The following is a 17,069-nucleotide window of genomic DNA, read 5'->3' as shown; positions in this document are numbered from 1 at the left end:
ATCCCCTCCATCCTCTGCCCTGATGTGTACCCTCTACTTAGGGAAGTTACTTATTCACTCTGAGCCTTTGTTTCATCTACAATGAAATGGGCACATCCCTTACACCAAAAGATAGGTAAAAATGAAACCATACTGGTGAGTCAAATTAACAAAAGTCCTTAGAATATAAGCTCCATGAGAATAAAGATTTTTGTCTGCTTTACATGCTGATGTATTTTAAGAACTGAAGCAGTGCCTGGCACATAACACACAATAAATACTTGGTTTATTATATAATTCAAATAATGAACAAACCATATGTTAACTCACTTGATTTAATCTACTCCATAAACCTTTGAAATAGGTGATTATTATTCCCATTTTATAGGAGAGGAAAAGGAGGTTTTGCATAGGCAGGAAGTAAGAATCAAGATCTGAACCTAGGCAGTCTGGTTCTAGAACACGGGGTGGGGTATGCTGGTGTGACCATCCCTTCCCTACCTAGAACCATCCTTCAGTCAGAATTGGTCTGTTTCCCTGGAATGCTTCCAACAACACGAGGCACCCAGTAACCACCCAAGGCTTGGCTACTAAATGTTGAGGGGCAAAAAAGACCCTGTACTTTGCATTAAGCCAGTTACCCCAGAAGACAATATTGGAGCATAAAACTATGATATGGCCTTACCTTGCCCTTGAACAGGATTACTGGGCAGACAAACCGTCCTCTGCACCGGGCCATCTTGCTGCGGTGGATGAGGTCTTGCAACTTGCTCACCTGCACGGTACTCTCAAACCTAACACACAGGCAAGAGAGGCAGGTCAAGCGGACTTCGAAGTGGGCACTTTGTGTACATCTGTTTATTCACACAGACCCCCATACTAGATCTGTGCATATAATACTTGCTTGAAATTAAATGTCATTTCTAAATTTTGTATCATTGAGATACCTATATATATATATATATATTTTTTTTTTTTTCTTTTTTTTTGAGATGGAGTTTCACTCTTATTGTCCAGACTGGAGTGCAATGGCACAATCTTGGCTCACTGCAACCTCTGCCTCCCAGGTTCAAGCCATTCTCCTGCCTCAGCCTCCCAAGTAGCTGGCTACATTTTTGTACTAGCTGGCTAATACAAAAATTAGCAGCCACCATGCCTGGCTAATTTTGTATTTTTAATAGAGACGGAGTTTTACCATGTTGACCAGGCTGGTCTCAAACTCCTGACCTCAGGCGATCTACCCACCTCGGCCTCCCAAAGTGCTGGGATTACAGGCACGATATATAATAACTTTTTCAGGAAAAAAGTGCTAATTATAGGTATTAAAACTTAAATCACCCTGATTTTTGAACCTTTTAAGATTAAAAAAAAAAGTGAGCTAAATTGAAGACATACAAAAAAATTCAGAAATATACACAGAAAACTGGATATTATGTCCAGGGTGTCCAATTTTTTTTTTTTTTTTTGAGACAGTTTCACTCTTGTTGCCCAGACTGGAGTGCGATGGTGCAATCTCAGCTCACTGCAACCTCCACCTCCTGGGTTCAGGCAATTCTCCTGACTCAGCCTCCCGAGTGGCTGGGATTACAGGTGTGAGCCACCACGCCCGGCTAATTTTGTATTTTTAGTAGAGACAGGGTTTCTCCATGTTGGTCAGGCTGGTCTTGAACTCCCAACCTCAGGTGATCCACCTGTCTTGGCCTCCCAAAGTGCTGGGATTACAGGCGTGAGCCACCACACCCGACCTAGGGTATCCAGTTTTTAATTCCCAGTATAAGACCTGGTGTGCCCTGGGGACTCTCTCTGGAAATCACAGGACCATTTTTGTGATTATTTATCTATTTATTTTTTGCATAACTCTGAATACAGATTTTTATGGTCTTTTAGAGCAAGCAGTCCCCAACCCCTGGGCTCCAGACCAGTACAAGTCTGTGCCTCATTAGGAACGAGGCTGCACAGCAGGAGGTGAGCAGCAGGCAAGTGAGCATTACCACCTGAGTTCCACCTCCTGTCAGATCATTAGCAGTGGCATTATATTCTCATAGGAGCTTGAACCCTATTGTGAACTGCACATGTGAGGGATTTAGGTTGCAGAGAATCTAATGCCTCATGATCTGAGGTGGAACAGTTTCATCTGAAACCATCTCCCCCACCCTGCTGTGGAAAAATTGTTTTCCATGAAACCAGTCCCTGGTGCCAAAAAGGTTGGGGACCGCTGTTTTAGAGGGCAGAATAAAATGACATTTCTTCGTCCATATGGCTCAAAGCCTCTGCTTTCACAGTCCATACAGCCAACAGCGCACAAAGCAAAAGAGGCAAAAGAAAAGCCATGTGTGACACAGGGACGTGCAGTAGTTAACTCACTGGGCTTGGTAAGTGAGCTTCTAGAACATGAAAGAGTCAGGTTTAGAAGTGAGCTCCAGCAAGTCACACCCATATCAAATCACACTTCCCTAAAATAAGGGTCTACTCTCATAAACTCACCTACCAACCTTTGGCAAAGCTCACATCAGCCAGTCAGAGCTTCTGGTAGCAAGAGAAACAAGAGGCAGGAAAGTTAGAGCGGGAAGCTTTCCCAGCTACGCAGAGTAACCAAGTAGAAGGAAGGAAAGACATTCATGTTCCTTCCTTAAAAGGGTTGGACCTTTCAGATCAACTCCTAGGGGGAATTTAATTTCTTCCACATCCTAATCCTTCTAGGGATCTGCAAGTTATTACACATAACTTGCTCCTCTTGTACACATCCACCCAAATATTATTTTTAGAAGGAATAAATTAGTGACTCCCACATACCTGTGGTACCTCTTTAAATGCATCTGGATGCTGTTGGGGTTAATAAAAACACAAAGTCTTTAAAACACTGCTGAATTATTAGTTAAAATATATCCATAGGCCGGGTGCAGGTGGCTCACACCTGTAATCCCAGCACTTTGGGAGGCCAAGGAGGGCAAATGACTTGAGGTCAGGAGTTCAAAACCAGCCTGGCCAACATGGTGAAACCTTGTCTCTACTAAAAATACAAAAAAATTAGCCAGGCATGGTGGCAGGTGCCTGTAATCCCAGCTACTTGGGAGGTTGAGGCAGGAGAATTGCTTGAACCCGGGAGGCAGAGGTCGCAGTGAGCCGAGATTGTGCCACTGCACTCCAGACTGAGCAACAGAGCAAGACTCCATCTCAAAAAAAAAAAATACATATATATATATAGATATATCTATACATATATATATATAGATATATCTATAACTATATATAGATAGATAGATATATCTATAACTATATACAGGTGATTGTGGCTTGACAATATAACTACTATCAAAAGGGGGTCTGAAAAAGAAGACTTCAAATAAGAACTAGAACCAACAGTTTGAGGATCTTGGAAAGAGAACAAAGGGATATAAAAACAAGATTGAACTTCCCATGGTGTCTTTTCCTGTAAAGTATAATTTTTGTAATTAATTTTTTTCTCTGTTGAATGAAGGAAGAATGGCAAATTTGAAAAGGCTGGGGGTGCCTTTGCAAAGTGCCCATAAGGTGACAACAACCCACCAGGCAGCCCTAAGCACACAAGCTCATGGAGAACCAGAGCGTGCTGCCTTCCCCTCACTCAGTTTCTCTATGAAATCAAAAGGCACCACAGTACCAATTAATTGCCTAATCAGATTCCATGAGAACATAAAACCGAGCACCTTTAGAACTGCCACAGTGGCCTTCCTCCCACTGACTTAGCCCACGGCCGATGTCGCTGATCTGGTCAGCACCATCTGTTGCAATGGACTCTCACTTAGCTCACACCAGCCCTCTGACCCCTAAATGCCTACATACGATTTTCCCAGGTAGAGTTCTCTCCTCAAAACCAAGGTGGATTTCTCATGCCAAACTTCTGTTAAAAACAAACAAACAAAAATCCCTGGTGGAGAACACATCAGCATTTTCCTCTAGGGAGGTCTTTTAATGTAATGACCCACCCTTTCTTGTTACACCAGCCAGTGGTTCCTTTACTGGTTCCCCTATATCAAGAATCAATTCAGTTTCTGTTCTCTCGCTAGTTCCTGTTTTTATTTTTACTATCTCTTGTCCTTAGGATTCTTTCATTACAGTGCTAAACACTGAGCTGTGTCTGGCACATAATACTCACATTTGAAGGAATAAATGTAGGCTTCTGTATTTACATTTGTAATGTATGCACTGAAATCTCTGGCAAGACGTTACCAGGTAGTGAGGTTTTGTTTTTGTTTTTTCCCGACAACGTCTTCCTCTGTTGCCCAGGCTGCAGTGCAGTGGCGTGATCATGGTTCACTGCAGCCTTGACTTCCTGGGCTCAGGTGATCCTCCCATCTCAGCCTCCCAGGCAGCTGGAACTACAGGCACATGCCACCACGCCTGTTTAATGCTTTGTATTTTTTGGTGCGACAAGGTCTCACCATGTTGACCAGGATAGTCTCAAACTCCTGGGCTCAAGTGAAATGCCCATCTCAGCCTTCCAAGTAGCTAGGATTATAGGCATGAGCCACCATGCCCAGCCAAACTATTTTCAAATACAGAAGAAAATGCTGTTGTCACATGTCACATATTTCCAACAAGAAGCTTTCCCAACCAACCTGGTTTGGTACTTACCAAAACAACCAAACTAGGTTGGTTGTTCCTATGATATGCCCCAAAACTTCCTGAGATAAATGTTACTACTGCTATTATTTAATAGGTAAGAGGCACAAAGCAGAGCTTACACCTACATTATCTCACTCAGGCCTCACTAACCGTATTTTACAGATAAAGTAGTTTAATGAGATGGAATCTCTAGCCCAAAGTCACAGAACAGGTAAACAGGGTAGCTGAGATTCTAAACCCTGGTGGGTAGCCACTGGGCCCATGGTTTTAATCACTATTCCACAGTGCCTCACCTGTACTTCCCCTCATTCCATCTCTTATTAGACTGTTGTTGTTTCTTTATTGGACTCTGTTTCTCACTAGACCTAATGGTAAGGACTTCATCTATCTGGCTTCTAACTCGATCCCTGGGATCTACTACACAGTCACAGCTGAATGAACACTGTTGACAAACATGTCTTGGCTATTCAGAGATCCCTGTCCAGGTTTCTATTCCCAGATTATGAACCAAATTGGAAAGGTTCCTTAACAGGACCAAAACATTGCTTAAATCCAATTCTACCCTGTTTAGCTCAGTCTATTCAGTATATGAGTAACAACAAAGCCAGATAGTAAAAAAGCAAAATATTATATTTCTTCCCACCCAAACATACCCAAAGTCCTCGCTTTCAACAAGTAGGCATCACTCACTTAATTAGCACTTCAGTAACACTTCAAGGCCTTGCAAGGAGTGAAAAATAAAAACAAACTCCTCTAAGGTTAATGATGTTCCACAGTGGCCTTGGCCTGACTGAAAGGTTCTGCTAGACAAGGTGGGAGAGCTGTGGTGGTGAAAGAAAAGGCAGACAGGTGGATAGAGTAGAATCAGGAAATCTAGCTTTTAACCCCACTCTGCTTATTATCCCTGTGATATTGGGCAAAGGCAAGTTACTTCTCTGGGCTTCAATTTCATCTATAAAAGAGTGGTGATACTGTCTTCTTCGCTGGGTAGTTGTAGGGCTTAAGTAAGCTAGTGTGTAAATCCTTAACACCTGCCAAATAGCAGGTGCTCAATAAATATTAGTTTCCTTCTCTTTAAGGGATCAACACTAAACTTGTTTCCTTCCAGAAAAAGCTTCTACAAGGCAACCACGACTAGGTTCCTCAATGTACTATTATGTTACCATAGGGTAACATTTGGTATTACCTGAGAGGTTGTTAGAACATGCCAAATCTCAGGCCCCACTTCAGGTAAGATCCCCAGTTGATTCACTCACAAAATCAACATAGAAAAGAACCACTCTGCTGGGTGCGGTGGCTCACACCTCTAATCCCAACACTTTGAGAGGCCGAGGTAAGGAAATCCGTTGAGCTCAGGAGTTTAAGACCCTCCTGGGCAAGGTTTCACTTATGAGGTTTCACAAGTGAGGACTTGTCTCTACTAAAAATTAAAGAAAAAATCAGCTGGGAGTGGTGGTATATGCCTGTATTCCCAGCTACTTGTGAGGCTGAGGTGGGAGAATCACTTGACCCCGGGAAATCAAGGCTGCAGCAAGCCATGACTGTGCCACTGCACTCCAGATCCTGTCTTAATTAAAAACAAAAAACAAAAAAACAAAAAACCCGCCTTGATTATAGCTGAGCTTAATATCAGAATACCATCATCAGGGCACAGAGGTAAAACCACCAGCCAGCCAGCACTGGAGAGGATAGGAAGAAGAGGAAGGAGGAGAAGGGCAAGGCAAAAACAAACAAAAACAAAAATCAAAAAACAAAAAAAAACCCTCTTGTTCAGAAACTTTAGCTTAAAGGTTTACAGAAACTAAGTTTACCTGGTGGGGCGTGGTGGCTCATGGCTGTATTCCCAGCACTGTGGGAGGCCAAGGCAGGCAGATTGTTTGAGCCAGGAGTTTGAGACTAGCCTGGCCATTATGGCAAAACCCCGTCTGTACTAAAATACAAAAATTAGCCAGGTGTCGTGGCATATGCCTGTAATTCCAGCTACCTGGGAAGCTGAGGCAAGAGAATTGCTTGAATCCAGGAGGCAGAGGTTGCAGTGAGCCATGATGACACCAGAAAGAAAAGAAATGAACGAAACTAAGTTTACCTAACTCTGGAAGGAGGAATTAGGGAAGAGCTAAGAACCATAAATAATGGGGCCATAACAAAGCCCAATTCTTTAGGCTTGGAGATCCTGAGTTCTCAGGTTACACAACTGAGTATGGATACAATTTCTGTGATCTATAAACAAGAGTCCTTAACACTCTTTTCTTAGAGAACCCTGTTACAACATTGTGAAATGGGCACTCTTTTTTTTTTTTTTTTGAGACAAAGTCTCACTCTGTCACCACACTGGAGTGCAGTGGAATGATCTTGGCACACTGCAATCCCTGCCTCCAGGATTCAAGCAATTCTCCTGCCTCAGCCTCCTCAGTAACTGAGATTACAAGCATGTGCCACCATACCCAGCTAATTTTTGTATTTTTAGTAGAGATGGGGTTTCACCATGTTGGCCAGGATGGTCTTAATCTCCTGACCGCGTGATCCACCCGCCTCGGCCTCCCAAAGTGCTGGGATTATAGGCATGAGCCACCACACCTGGCCGAAACGGGCACTTGTACAAACATCCCCACTTTACAGATGAGGAAACTAAGGCTTAGTGCTTAAACTCCTCCTACTGGGTTGTTCCTCTGCTGTAAACCTTCTCTGGCTCCCCATTGCCTACAGCAACTGTTCTCAAACTATAAGACATCAAGGGAGCGCTCATAAAATGTAGATTCTGGAAATTCTGATTCAGAAGGCACAGGAGAGGCTCTAGAATCTGTAATTTTTTTTTTTTTTTTTTTTTCAGATGGAGTCTTGCTCTTACTCTGTTGCCCAGGCTGGAGAGAACTGGCATTATCTTGGCTCACTACAACCTCCACCTCCTGGGTTCAAGTGATTCTCCTGCCTCGGCCACCCAAGTAGCTGGTATTACAGGTGCCCGCCACCATGCCTGGCTGATTTTTCTACTTTTGGTACAGAGGGTTTCACCATGTTGGCTGGGCTAGTCTTGAACTCCAAACCTCAGGTGATCCGCCCAAAGGAGGCTGGGATTACAGGCATGAGCCACCATGCCAGGCCAAGAATTTGCAATCTTAGTAAGTACTCAGGAGTTCCTAGCACAATAAAACCACTGATACCCACACACAATCCACAAGTTCACACTTCTTGGCCTGATAAAGATTAAGACCCTATATGAGCTGATTCCTAAGGACATTTCGGGGAAACTCCTGCTCATCCTTCTAATTCCAGTTATTCCCAGGCACACAAACACCAGGCAGAATTAACCATTCTCCTCAGCTGGCCTATAGCAGCGCTTCTCAAACCTGGTATTGCATTTGAATCACCTGGACATCTTGTTCTGCTGTGATTCTGGCTCAGTGGCTCTGGAGCCTGAGCTTCTGCGTTTTTAACAAGTTATCGAGTGCACTGATAGCCTTGCATTGAGTAGCAAGGGCCTACTGCACTATTCAGCATGACTACTGTGGTGGTACTCACAACATTTCACCCATGGGGCTAGGATTTCACAGAGAGTGCTGACAATGGCTCCTGAAATTCCCTTAAAATCAGCAGGAAATAGGGAGATTAGGGGAGCAAACTTTGAAATCAACATATAGCACTTCCTAGAGCCTCATGCTGTGCTTACTTATCAGTATCAACTATACCATTCACCAACTACCCAGAGGCCACATCCTGCACCAAGCTTTCTGTTCTGGTATAAACTGTTATCCCACATAAGGTACTCAGGTTGCTCACCATAAATGGTAGCTTTTATTTCTAACTCTTAAAACGTACACATCGGGCTCTTATCAGCCCTATTTATCATCTGGACTGCACTACCACTTTTCTAAAATTTTAATTAGTCCTTAAAAGGACTAATTAACATGAGGTAGAGAATTACCAATAAGAAAACTAAGGACAAAGTAGATCAATAACTTGCCCAGCATCTGTTACACAGTCAGCAACAGGGGAATCCAGGACGTGAACTCGAGTCTAGACAGTCTGACTCTAGACCTTAGGCTCTTAAGTGCTACATATGGTAAACGCTGGTAAGCCTGTCTTGACACAGTGTACCTCCCACCCACACTCTCTAAAAAAAGGACACTGATGTTCAGAGAAGTGAAGTGTGAAGTTAGCTGTCTTAGGACAATGAGCTCTAGGGTGGAAGTGAAAGAGAAATCAAGGGTGGTTACTCCCAACCCCTCATTCTATGCCATGCCACCTTGCCAGTCTGACTTGTCCAACCTTGAAGTAAATAAAAATGCCAATAAGGCTTAACACCTGAGGAAAGTGAGTCTGCCCTGCCCAGCTGCAGACTTCCTGGCCATAGGGATTAGCTGCCAGGGCCTCTCCTGACATGCACACTACAGTCACATGATGCTCACGTGTCTTTCTCCTTCTCAGAACTCTCATACTCCAGGAACACGATGTGCCGGGGATAGTGGCCGCAGATATCCCCATTCATGTTTGGAATCACGCTGAAACAGTAGTCTCGGCCAAACAGCTCCAGACATCTCTTTTCAATGCGCTCAACCTGCACAGAGGAGACCAGAACACAAAGACAATTCTGGGGTTCTGAGGGTGAGAATTAGGAGGTCCATGAACTGGGAGGTCACTTGGAAAGACATGTACCTCAGTGATGATTATTCCGTGCTGGGAAGATGTGATGCTAGGCCACAGGCCCTATATGTAATTCATTAACCCATATATTGTATGCTCCAGGAAGGATCCTTAACCCCCTAACAATGAATCTGAAATTTTAGGTGTTGAGCATTTGGGGGAGAGGACTACAGCTTTCATTAGATTCAAAGAGGCCTACAACCCATAAAACATAAGAACTCTTGCTGCAGGTTACTGAAACTGGCACTAATCCACTACCGTCCTTGGTCAGCTTCCCCATTTTTTTTTTTTTTTTTTTTTTCTGAGATGGAGTCTCGCTCTGTCGCCCAGGCTGGAGTGCAGTGGCAGGATCTCAGCTCACTGCAACCTCAGTCTCCTGGGGTCAAGTAAGCATATCTAGCTAATTTTTATATTTTTAGTAGAGATGGGGGTTTTACCATGTTGGCCAAGCAGGTCTTGAACTCCTGACCTCAGGTGTTCCACCCGCCTCAGCCTCCCAGGTGTGAGCCACCGTGCCTGGCCTCTTCCCCATTCTTTTTTTTAACAAAAATTTTTTAGTACAGATGAAATCTATGTTTCCACGCTGGTCTCGAACTCCTGGGCTGAAACAATCTACCTGCCACAGCCTCTCAAAGTGCTAGCATTACAGGCATGAGCCACGGTACTGGCCCTTTTCCCCATTCTTTAGCCATAGACTAGTACCTACAAGCTCTAGTTCATACAATCAGTAAAAGCTTCAAAGTCTCCATATACATGACTCACTTGTGAAATAGAAGAAACAGCTCCCCCTAAAATTGCTTGTTTTGTTCAAAGTTCAAAGAAAAACATATTAGTAAAAAAAGGCGTAAGAACTGTAACATGAAGAAGTTTGCAAGAGGGCAGGGGGCGGTGGCTCATGACTGTAATCCCAGAACTTTGGGAGGCATGCAGGTGGGCAGATCACTTGAGGTCAGGAGACCAGCTTGGCCAACATGGTGAAACCCTATCTCCACTAAAAATATAAAAATTAGCCAGGCATGGTGGTATGTGCCTGCAGTCCCAGCTACTAGGGAGGCTGAGGCAGGAGGATCGCTTGAAGCCGGGAGGTGGAAGTTGTAGTGAGCCACGATCACACCACTGCACTCCAACCTGGGTGACAGAACAAGACAACGTCTCAAAAAAAAAAAATAGTTTGCAAGATGTTAGTTCAAAAGTAGTGAGTTATCTCAATTGATTGTTCAGTTACAGCTCTAACTCCCTGTTCTGCCTGAGTAAATATACATATATATATATATATATATATATATATGTTTGCAGGAGATTGGGAAGCCTGGAGAGATATTAACCCCAGCTGCAGCAGATATCAGGTAACTTACGACAACCCATATCTTCAGGGTCATGTAAGTTGGAAGAGGGGTCCAGAAAAACCAATGACCTACAGCCATTCAAAAGACCCTCTTTGGCCAGGCGTGATGGCTCATGCCTATAATCCCAGCACTTTGGGAGGCCGAGGCAGGAGGATTGCTTAAGCCTAGAAGTTTGAGACCAGCCTGGTCTCATACTTGAGACTCTGTCTCTACGAAAATAAAAAAAACTAGCCAGGCATAGTGTGTGTGCCTGTGGTCCTAGGTACTTGGGAAGCTTAAGTGGGAGGATCGCTTAAGCCCAAGAGTTCAAGGCTGCAGTGAGCCACGATTGCACCACTGCATTCCAGGCTGGGCAACAGAGTGAGACCCTGTCTCAAAAAAAAAAAGGGCAGATGCGGTGCCTCACGCCTGTAATCCCAGCACTTCGGGAGGCCGAGGCAGGCAGATCACCTGAGCTCAGGAGTTTAAGACCAGCCTGGCCAACATGGTGAAACTCCTTCTCTACTAAAAAATACAATAATTAGCCAGACGTGGTGGTGGGCTCCTGTAATACCAGTTACTTGGGAGGCTGAGAGGCAGGGAGAATTGCTTGAACCAGGGAGGTGGAGGTTGCAGTAAGCCGAGATTGCACCACTGCACTCCAGCCTAGTCGACAAAGCGAGACTCCTTCTCCAGAAAAAAAAAAAAGCAAATTCCAGGATCCCACCCCCAGAAATTCTGACTTGGTAGGATTGGGTGATCAACCCACCTCGACGCCTCCCAAAGTTCTGGGATTACAGTCATGAGTCTGACTTGGTAGGACTGGGTGGATTTAAGGAATCTCTAGTTTCACAAAGTACCCCACAAGCATAAATTTTAAAAGTATCCCAGATAATTCTGAAACAGGTGGCTCCCAAGACTACACTAGGAAAAGTTACTTGGCCATTTGGAGAGTGAGGAAGCCCAATCCTTACTGAACTCTTCCCTGGGTTACTTCAGAGACTACCAGATGGCAACTACAGAATCACAACTCAGGGTAACCTCTGGGGCCAAACCAAAATTCTGTGGTGCAGGATGGAACAGAATTCCACTGGAAAACTTGGAGCTAAAGGTGCCAAAACCACGTCGGGGAATGAGATGGCAGGGTCAGCAAGATTCCCATTGCACTGCCAGACAGTGGTTAGGTTGGGGATGGCCTGAGTTGACAGGAAGCCCTCCAGGTCTGGTGATAAGATGATTGAGTGGAAATTCCAAAGGGAGGAAAAAGAGGAACTGAGACCTGCTTTTGATAAAGGAACTGAGAGGGAGTGTGGGTTATCTTCCTGCTCTATAGGGGAAGGAAAGGGATGGGCCTAAGTCATGCTGAGACCTTATAAGGGGGTAACACACTGGGTTCACCTCCTGGCTCCATTCTGACCTCTGACCCGGAGGAATCGTCTCCCTATTTTTCTTAGATTTGAGGGTTTTTACCCTGACACAACTCATCCTAAGGCACCTGAAGCATGGAATAGGCCTTCCTTAGCTCCTCCTACCTGATATTTGAACCTAGCCCCTCAGCTTGATCTCTGACCTCCAGGCCCCTTCTCAAACAAAAAGGATCTCTTTGCTGGGTTCATTCCGATCCCAGTTCCTCCTTCCACGGTTATCAAGTCCGAGTCTTATACTCCAGGTCCAAACGCTGGAGAGCTCCCCTCTTTCCCCTCTTCCATAGCGGCAATATCCTACTCCTACCTTTCTCTGACCCCTGGCCTCAGCCTTTTCTCTGTAACTCCCCAAGTTAGGGACCTTCACCAGCTCATCGCGCCTCCAGTCTCACCTTAGAGCCACCGGTCCCGCTGCATTCCTTGGCCCGGTACTGAGTCCGGGAGAACTCCTCCAGCAGCTCCCCGAGCCCCGGCTCCTGCGGCGGCGGGTTGCCCGAAGAGGCCGCGGACCGCGCCGAGGAGGCTGCGGCGGCGGCCCGAGCGCCCGCCATGGCCCAGCCCCGCGTCCTCTCAGTGTGCCCCAGGCCGGCCCATGGCACCTGGCGGCACTAACACCGACACTGGAACCTCGCGAACCAGCTCAGCCACCGCCTTCTACTTCCACTTCCGGCCCCGCCCCGTCCCGACGGATGTTTACTCCGGACCTGACCAATCGGAGCTCGCGGCTTGCGCCCCGCCTACGATTACCGGCCCGCCCCCAGCGCGGCGCAATCCAAGTAGCCTCCAGGGAGGGGGCCGAGGCCACTCGAAGATACCTCGTGTTCCTCCCCAAGGGGTTTCCCCTGGGGAAGCCGGGCTCAACCATTGGGCTGGGGGGGGCGGTGCTAGCAGGAAGGAACCATTGGAAAGAACCAGAGGAAAAGTGGAATCAACAATTACACGGAGGCCGGGCCTAGTGGCTCACACCTGTAACCCCAGCACTTTGGGAAGCCGAGGCGCGCGGATCAGTTGAGGCCAAGAGTTCGAGACCTACCTGGCCAACATGGTGAAACCATGTTGATCTACTAAAAGTACAAAAATTAGCCGGGCGCGGTGACACCCGCGGGTAATCCCAGCTACTTGGGAGGCTGAAGCAGGAGAATCGCTTAAACCCACGAGGTGGAGGTTGCAGTGAACCGAAATTAAACCACTGCACTTCAGCCTGGGCGACAGAGCGAGACTGTGTTTCAAAAAAAAAAAAAAAAAAATTACAGGGAGAGGAGGAGGGAACACTTGGAGGCCACAAATTAGTACTAGAAACCATAATGGCAGTGGTAACCAATATTAAAACAACATTTCATAAAGCACTTTTCTCCACCCGCTCCTCACAACGTCCCTGTGACTACAGTGCATTATATCATCAGCTCTATTTTATTGAGACAGAGACTGGGAGTCAGGGAGGTGAAGTGACTGCCTTGAAATTCTGAGATGAAAAGCCTCTTGTTATTATTAATAATAAAAATAGAATATTACAGACATTCGAGAAAGTGATGACAATAGTATAATGAACCCTCATGTACCCATTAACTGGTTTTCAACAATAATCAACATCTGCTTATCTATCCTGTTTAAGCAATCCCTTCCCATCCAGGGAATTATTTTAAAGCAAATCCCAGACATCACATTATTTCATCTGTGAATACTGAAGCATTTATTGCCAACAGATTAGTACTTCAAAAAAAAATGGATAACCACAAGGCCATTAACATACCTAAGAAAATTAACAATATTCCTTAATGTGGTCTAATACCCAGTCTGGGTTCCATTTTCTCAGATTGTCTCACAAATGTAATTAGTTTTTGGTAAACGTTTAATAAAAGTATGATATGTACACCAGCACACCGGAAGCCCCCTCCTGCCTACTTTCAGTCACTATCTACCCATTCACCAACAGCTGCTCACCACCCTGCCCCCCTCACAGGTAATCACTAACCTGGCTTCTAGAGTTTTAATACTGTAGGTTCTCTTTTTTTTTTTTTTTTTTTTTGAGACAGAGTCTTGCTCTGTCATCAAGGCTGAGTGCAGTGGGGCGATCTTGGCTCATTGCAACCTCTGCCTCCTGGGTTCAAGTGATTCTTCTGCCTCAGCCTCCCGAGTAGCTGAGACTACAGGTGCGTGTAACCACACCCAGCTAATTTTTGTATTTTTAGTAGAGTTGGGGTTTCACTATGTTGGCCAGGATGGTCTCGATCTCTTGACCTAGTGATCTGCCCGCCTCAGCCTCCCAAAGTGTTGGGATTACAGGCATGAGCTACTGTGCTGAGCCGATTCATTTTTAATTTGATTTTTGTTGTTGTTGTTGCCTAAACTGGAGCATAGTGGCATGATCATGGCTCACTGCAGGCTCCAACTCCTGGCCTCACGCAATCCTCCTGCCTCAGCCTCCCCAGTAGCTGTGACTATAGGCATGCACCACTACACCCAGCTACTTTTTGTATTTTTTTTTTTTTTTTTTTGTAGAGTCCAGGTCTCACCATGTTGCCTAGGCTGGTCTCAAACTCCTGGGCTCAAGCAATCCTTCTGCCTCTGCCTCACAAAATGCTGGGATTACAGGTTTGAGCCACTGCTCCTGGCTCGTAGATATTTTTTGACAGACAAATCTATATACATATTTATCTTAAGCACCAAGGAATGAAATTGATGGATTATATGGTGTTAAAGAAAAATAAGAGGCTGGGCATGGTGGCTCATGCCTGTAATCCCAGCACTTTGGAAGGCCAAGGCAATCTGAGCCCAGGAGTTTGAGACCAGGCTGGGCAACAGGGCGAGACCCTGTCTCTACAAGAAAATAAGTGGGGTGTGGTGGAGGACATTGAGAGGCTACTTGGGAGGTTGAGGTGGAAGAGGATCACTTGAGCCTGGGAGGTCGAGGCTGCAGTGAACTGTGATCATGAAACTATACTCCAGCCTGGGTGACAGAGTGAGATTCTTGAGACTCTGTCTCAAAAAAAAAAAACGAAAAAAAAAAGAAAATTATAGAAGGCCATTATTTTGGACAAAGCTCCTGCACTAGATCCTAACAAACCAGACTAAGAATCAAAATGGAGTAATTCCTACCAAAGTTACATCTGACCAAGCTGAAACTAAATTCTGTGACCTTCAGAGAAATCTTGGAGCGATAACAGTGATATCTGCCACACCGGCCACTTTCAATAAGCAAATGAAGTTTTCTCTGTCTTTAATCCTTACAACGAAAGTAACATGATGTTAACCAATCCACTCTTTTTTTTTTTCTTTTAGTTTTATTTATTTATTTTTTTCGAGACGGAGTCCTGCTCTGTCTCCCAGGCTGAAGTGCAGTGGTGCAATCTAGGCTCACTGTAATCTCCGCCTCCCGGGTTCATGCAATTCTCCTGCCTCAGCCTCCAGAGTAGCTGGGATTACAAGTACCCACTGCCATGCCCTGGTAATTTTTCTGTATTTTTAGAGGAGATGTTTTTCGCCATGTTGACCAGGCTGGTCTCAAACTCCTGACCTCAGGTGATTCACCCACTTTGGCCTCCCAATCCATTATTTTTCTATTGTTCTGTTCCCTTGTTCTTGCCCTACAAGGAAGTAACTTTGAAATGACCAATCCACTTTCTGTTCTTTATTTGTGCTTTCTTCAGCCCTTTTCTGTCTGTAAAACCAGGCTCCTTCACTCAGCTCATCAAAATATGGTATTTTAGATTGAGATCCTGCCTGGTTCTAGAATAGAAAATTGGCTAGAAATGGTGGCCCACACATGTAATCCCAGCACTTTGGGAGGCCGAGGGTGGTTGGGGGGGATTACCTGAGGTCAGGAGTTTGAGACCAGCCTGGCCAACATGGTGAAACCCTGTCTCTACTAAAAAATACAAACATTAGCTGGGCTTGGTGGCACGTGCCTGCAATTCCAGCTACTCAGGAGGCTGAGGCAGGAGAATCGCTTGAACTCAGGAGGCAGAGGTTGCAGTGAGCCAAGATTGTGCTTCTGCACTCCAGCCCAGGCAACAGATCGAGACTCCAACTCAAAAAGAGTAAAATAAAATAAAAATAAAGCCAATTAAGATATTTAAGTTGCATTTTTGTCTTTTGACAACGACCAAAGTGTAACTTTCCAAGAGTTTTCCTAGATGGTTGTGCCATTTACATTGCCTCCTGCAACTTAGCAGAGTTCTAGTTGCTCTAGTGTCCTTGTGAATGCTTGGTAATTTTTATTTTAGTTTTTCTGGTGAGAATGTATTGGTATCTTTTTTGTTTTTTCCTCATACTAGTTTATACTTTGGAAGAATGTAGTGGTATTTAATTGTGCTTTTGTTGGTGCTGAGACAGGGGCTTGCTCTGTCCCCGAGGATGGAGTGCAGTGGCTTGATCTCGGCTCACTGCAGCTTCCACACCTGGGCCCAAGTGATTCTCCCACCGGAAACTCTGAGTAGCTGGAACCACAGACACGTGCCACTGCACCCAACTAATTTTTTAATTATCTGTAGAGACAAGGTCTTGCTATGTTGTCCAGTCCAATCTTGAACTCCTGGGCTCGAGTGAACCTCCCACCTCAGCCTCCTGAAGTGCTGGGATTACAGGCATGAGCCACTGGTGCCCAGCCCTATTGTGCTTTTAAAAAATCAACATTATTGAGGTATGAATACATATAATACAATTCATCCTCTTTAATTGTACATTGTGATGGGTGTTGCCAAATTACAAAATCACCAAATTGTAAAATCTCGTAATCAACATATTGAACATGTATATTACCCCCAGAGAGTTCCCTTGAGTCCCACCTCAGTCCATTCCACCTCTACCCCCAGCCCCAGGCAACAACTGATTTGCTTTCTGTCACTAGCCTTCCTATAAATGGAATCATACCCTGTGTACTCTGTGTTCTTTCAGCATAGCTAATTTTGGTTTCAATTTGCATTTCCCTGATTAATGAAGTTGATCACCTTTTCACGTATTTGTTGCTCATTTGAATATACTCTTGGGTAGTGCTTGTTAACGTCTTTTGCCCATTTTTCTGGTGGGTTGTCTGTATTTTTTATTTTCAATTTTGTATAAGATGTTTGAATATTCTGGACGTGAGTTCTTTTGAAAT

The 17,069-nt window shown here is 45.0% G+C and overlaps 1 protein-coding gene across 8 annotated transcripts in view; it reads right to left on the bottom strand.

Annotated features, from left to right (window-relative positions):
- Nucleotides 1–12,617, bottom strand: part of MTMR14 (myotubularin related protein 14) — a 50,791-nt gene extending 38,174 nt beyond the window's left edge. For 2 of the 8 annotated variants that reach the window (XM_012471389.2, XM_064361964.1), the window contains exons 1-3: nt 12,367–12,615; nt 8,991–9,139; nt 665–773 (exon numbers count right to left, since the gene is read on the bottom strand). In XM_012471389.2, the coding sequence (XP_012326812.1) occupies nt 665–773; nt 8,991–9,139; nt 12,367–12,525 (417 nt within the window). In that variant the 5' untranslated portion in view covers nt 12,526–12,615. Of the gene's footprint in view, nt 1–664; nt 774–2,463; nt 2,728–2,772; nt 2,801–8,990; nt 9,140–12,366 lie in introns of those variants that run through there. The other 6 variants (XM_012471381.2, XM_012471402.2, XM_064361965.1 and 3 more) reach the window with 6 other exon arrangements.
- Between the last annotated feature and the right edge of the window lie 4,452 nt (nt 12,618–17,069).

Source organism: Aotus nancymaae, unplaced genomic scaffold, assembly GCF_030222135.1.
Source record: "Aotus nancymaae isolate 86718 unplaced genomic scaffold, 86718_ANA_hifiasm-v0.15.2.pri h1tg000046l, whole genome shotgun sequence".
NCBI lineage: Eukaryota > Metazoa > Chordata > Mammalia > Primates > Aotidae > Aotus > Aotus nancymaae.
The sequence above is the reverse complement of the archived record's forward strand: the minus strand, read 5'-3'. Positions and strand labels throughout refer to the sequence as shown.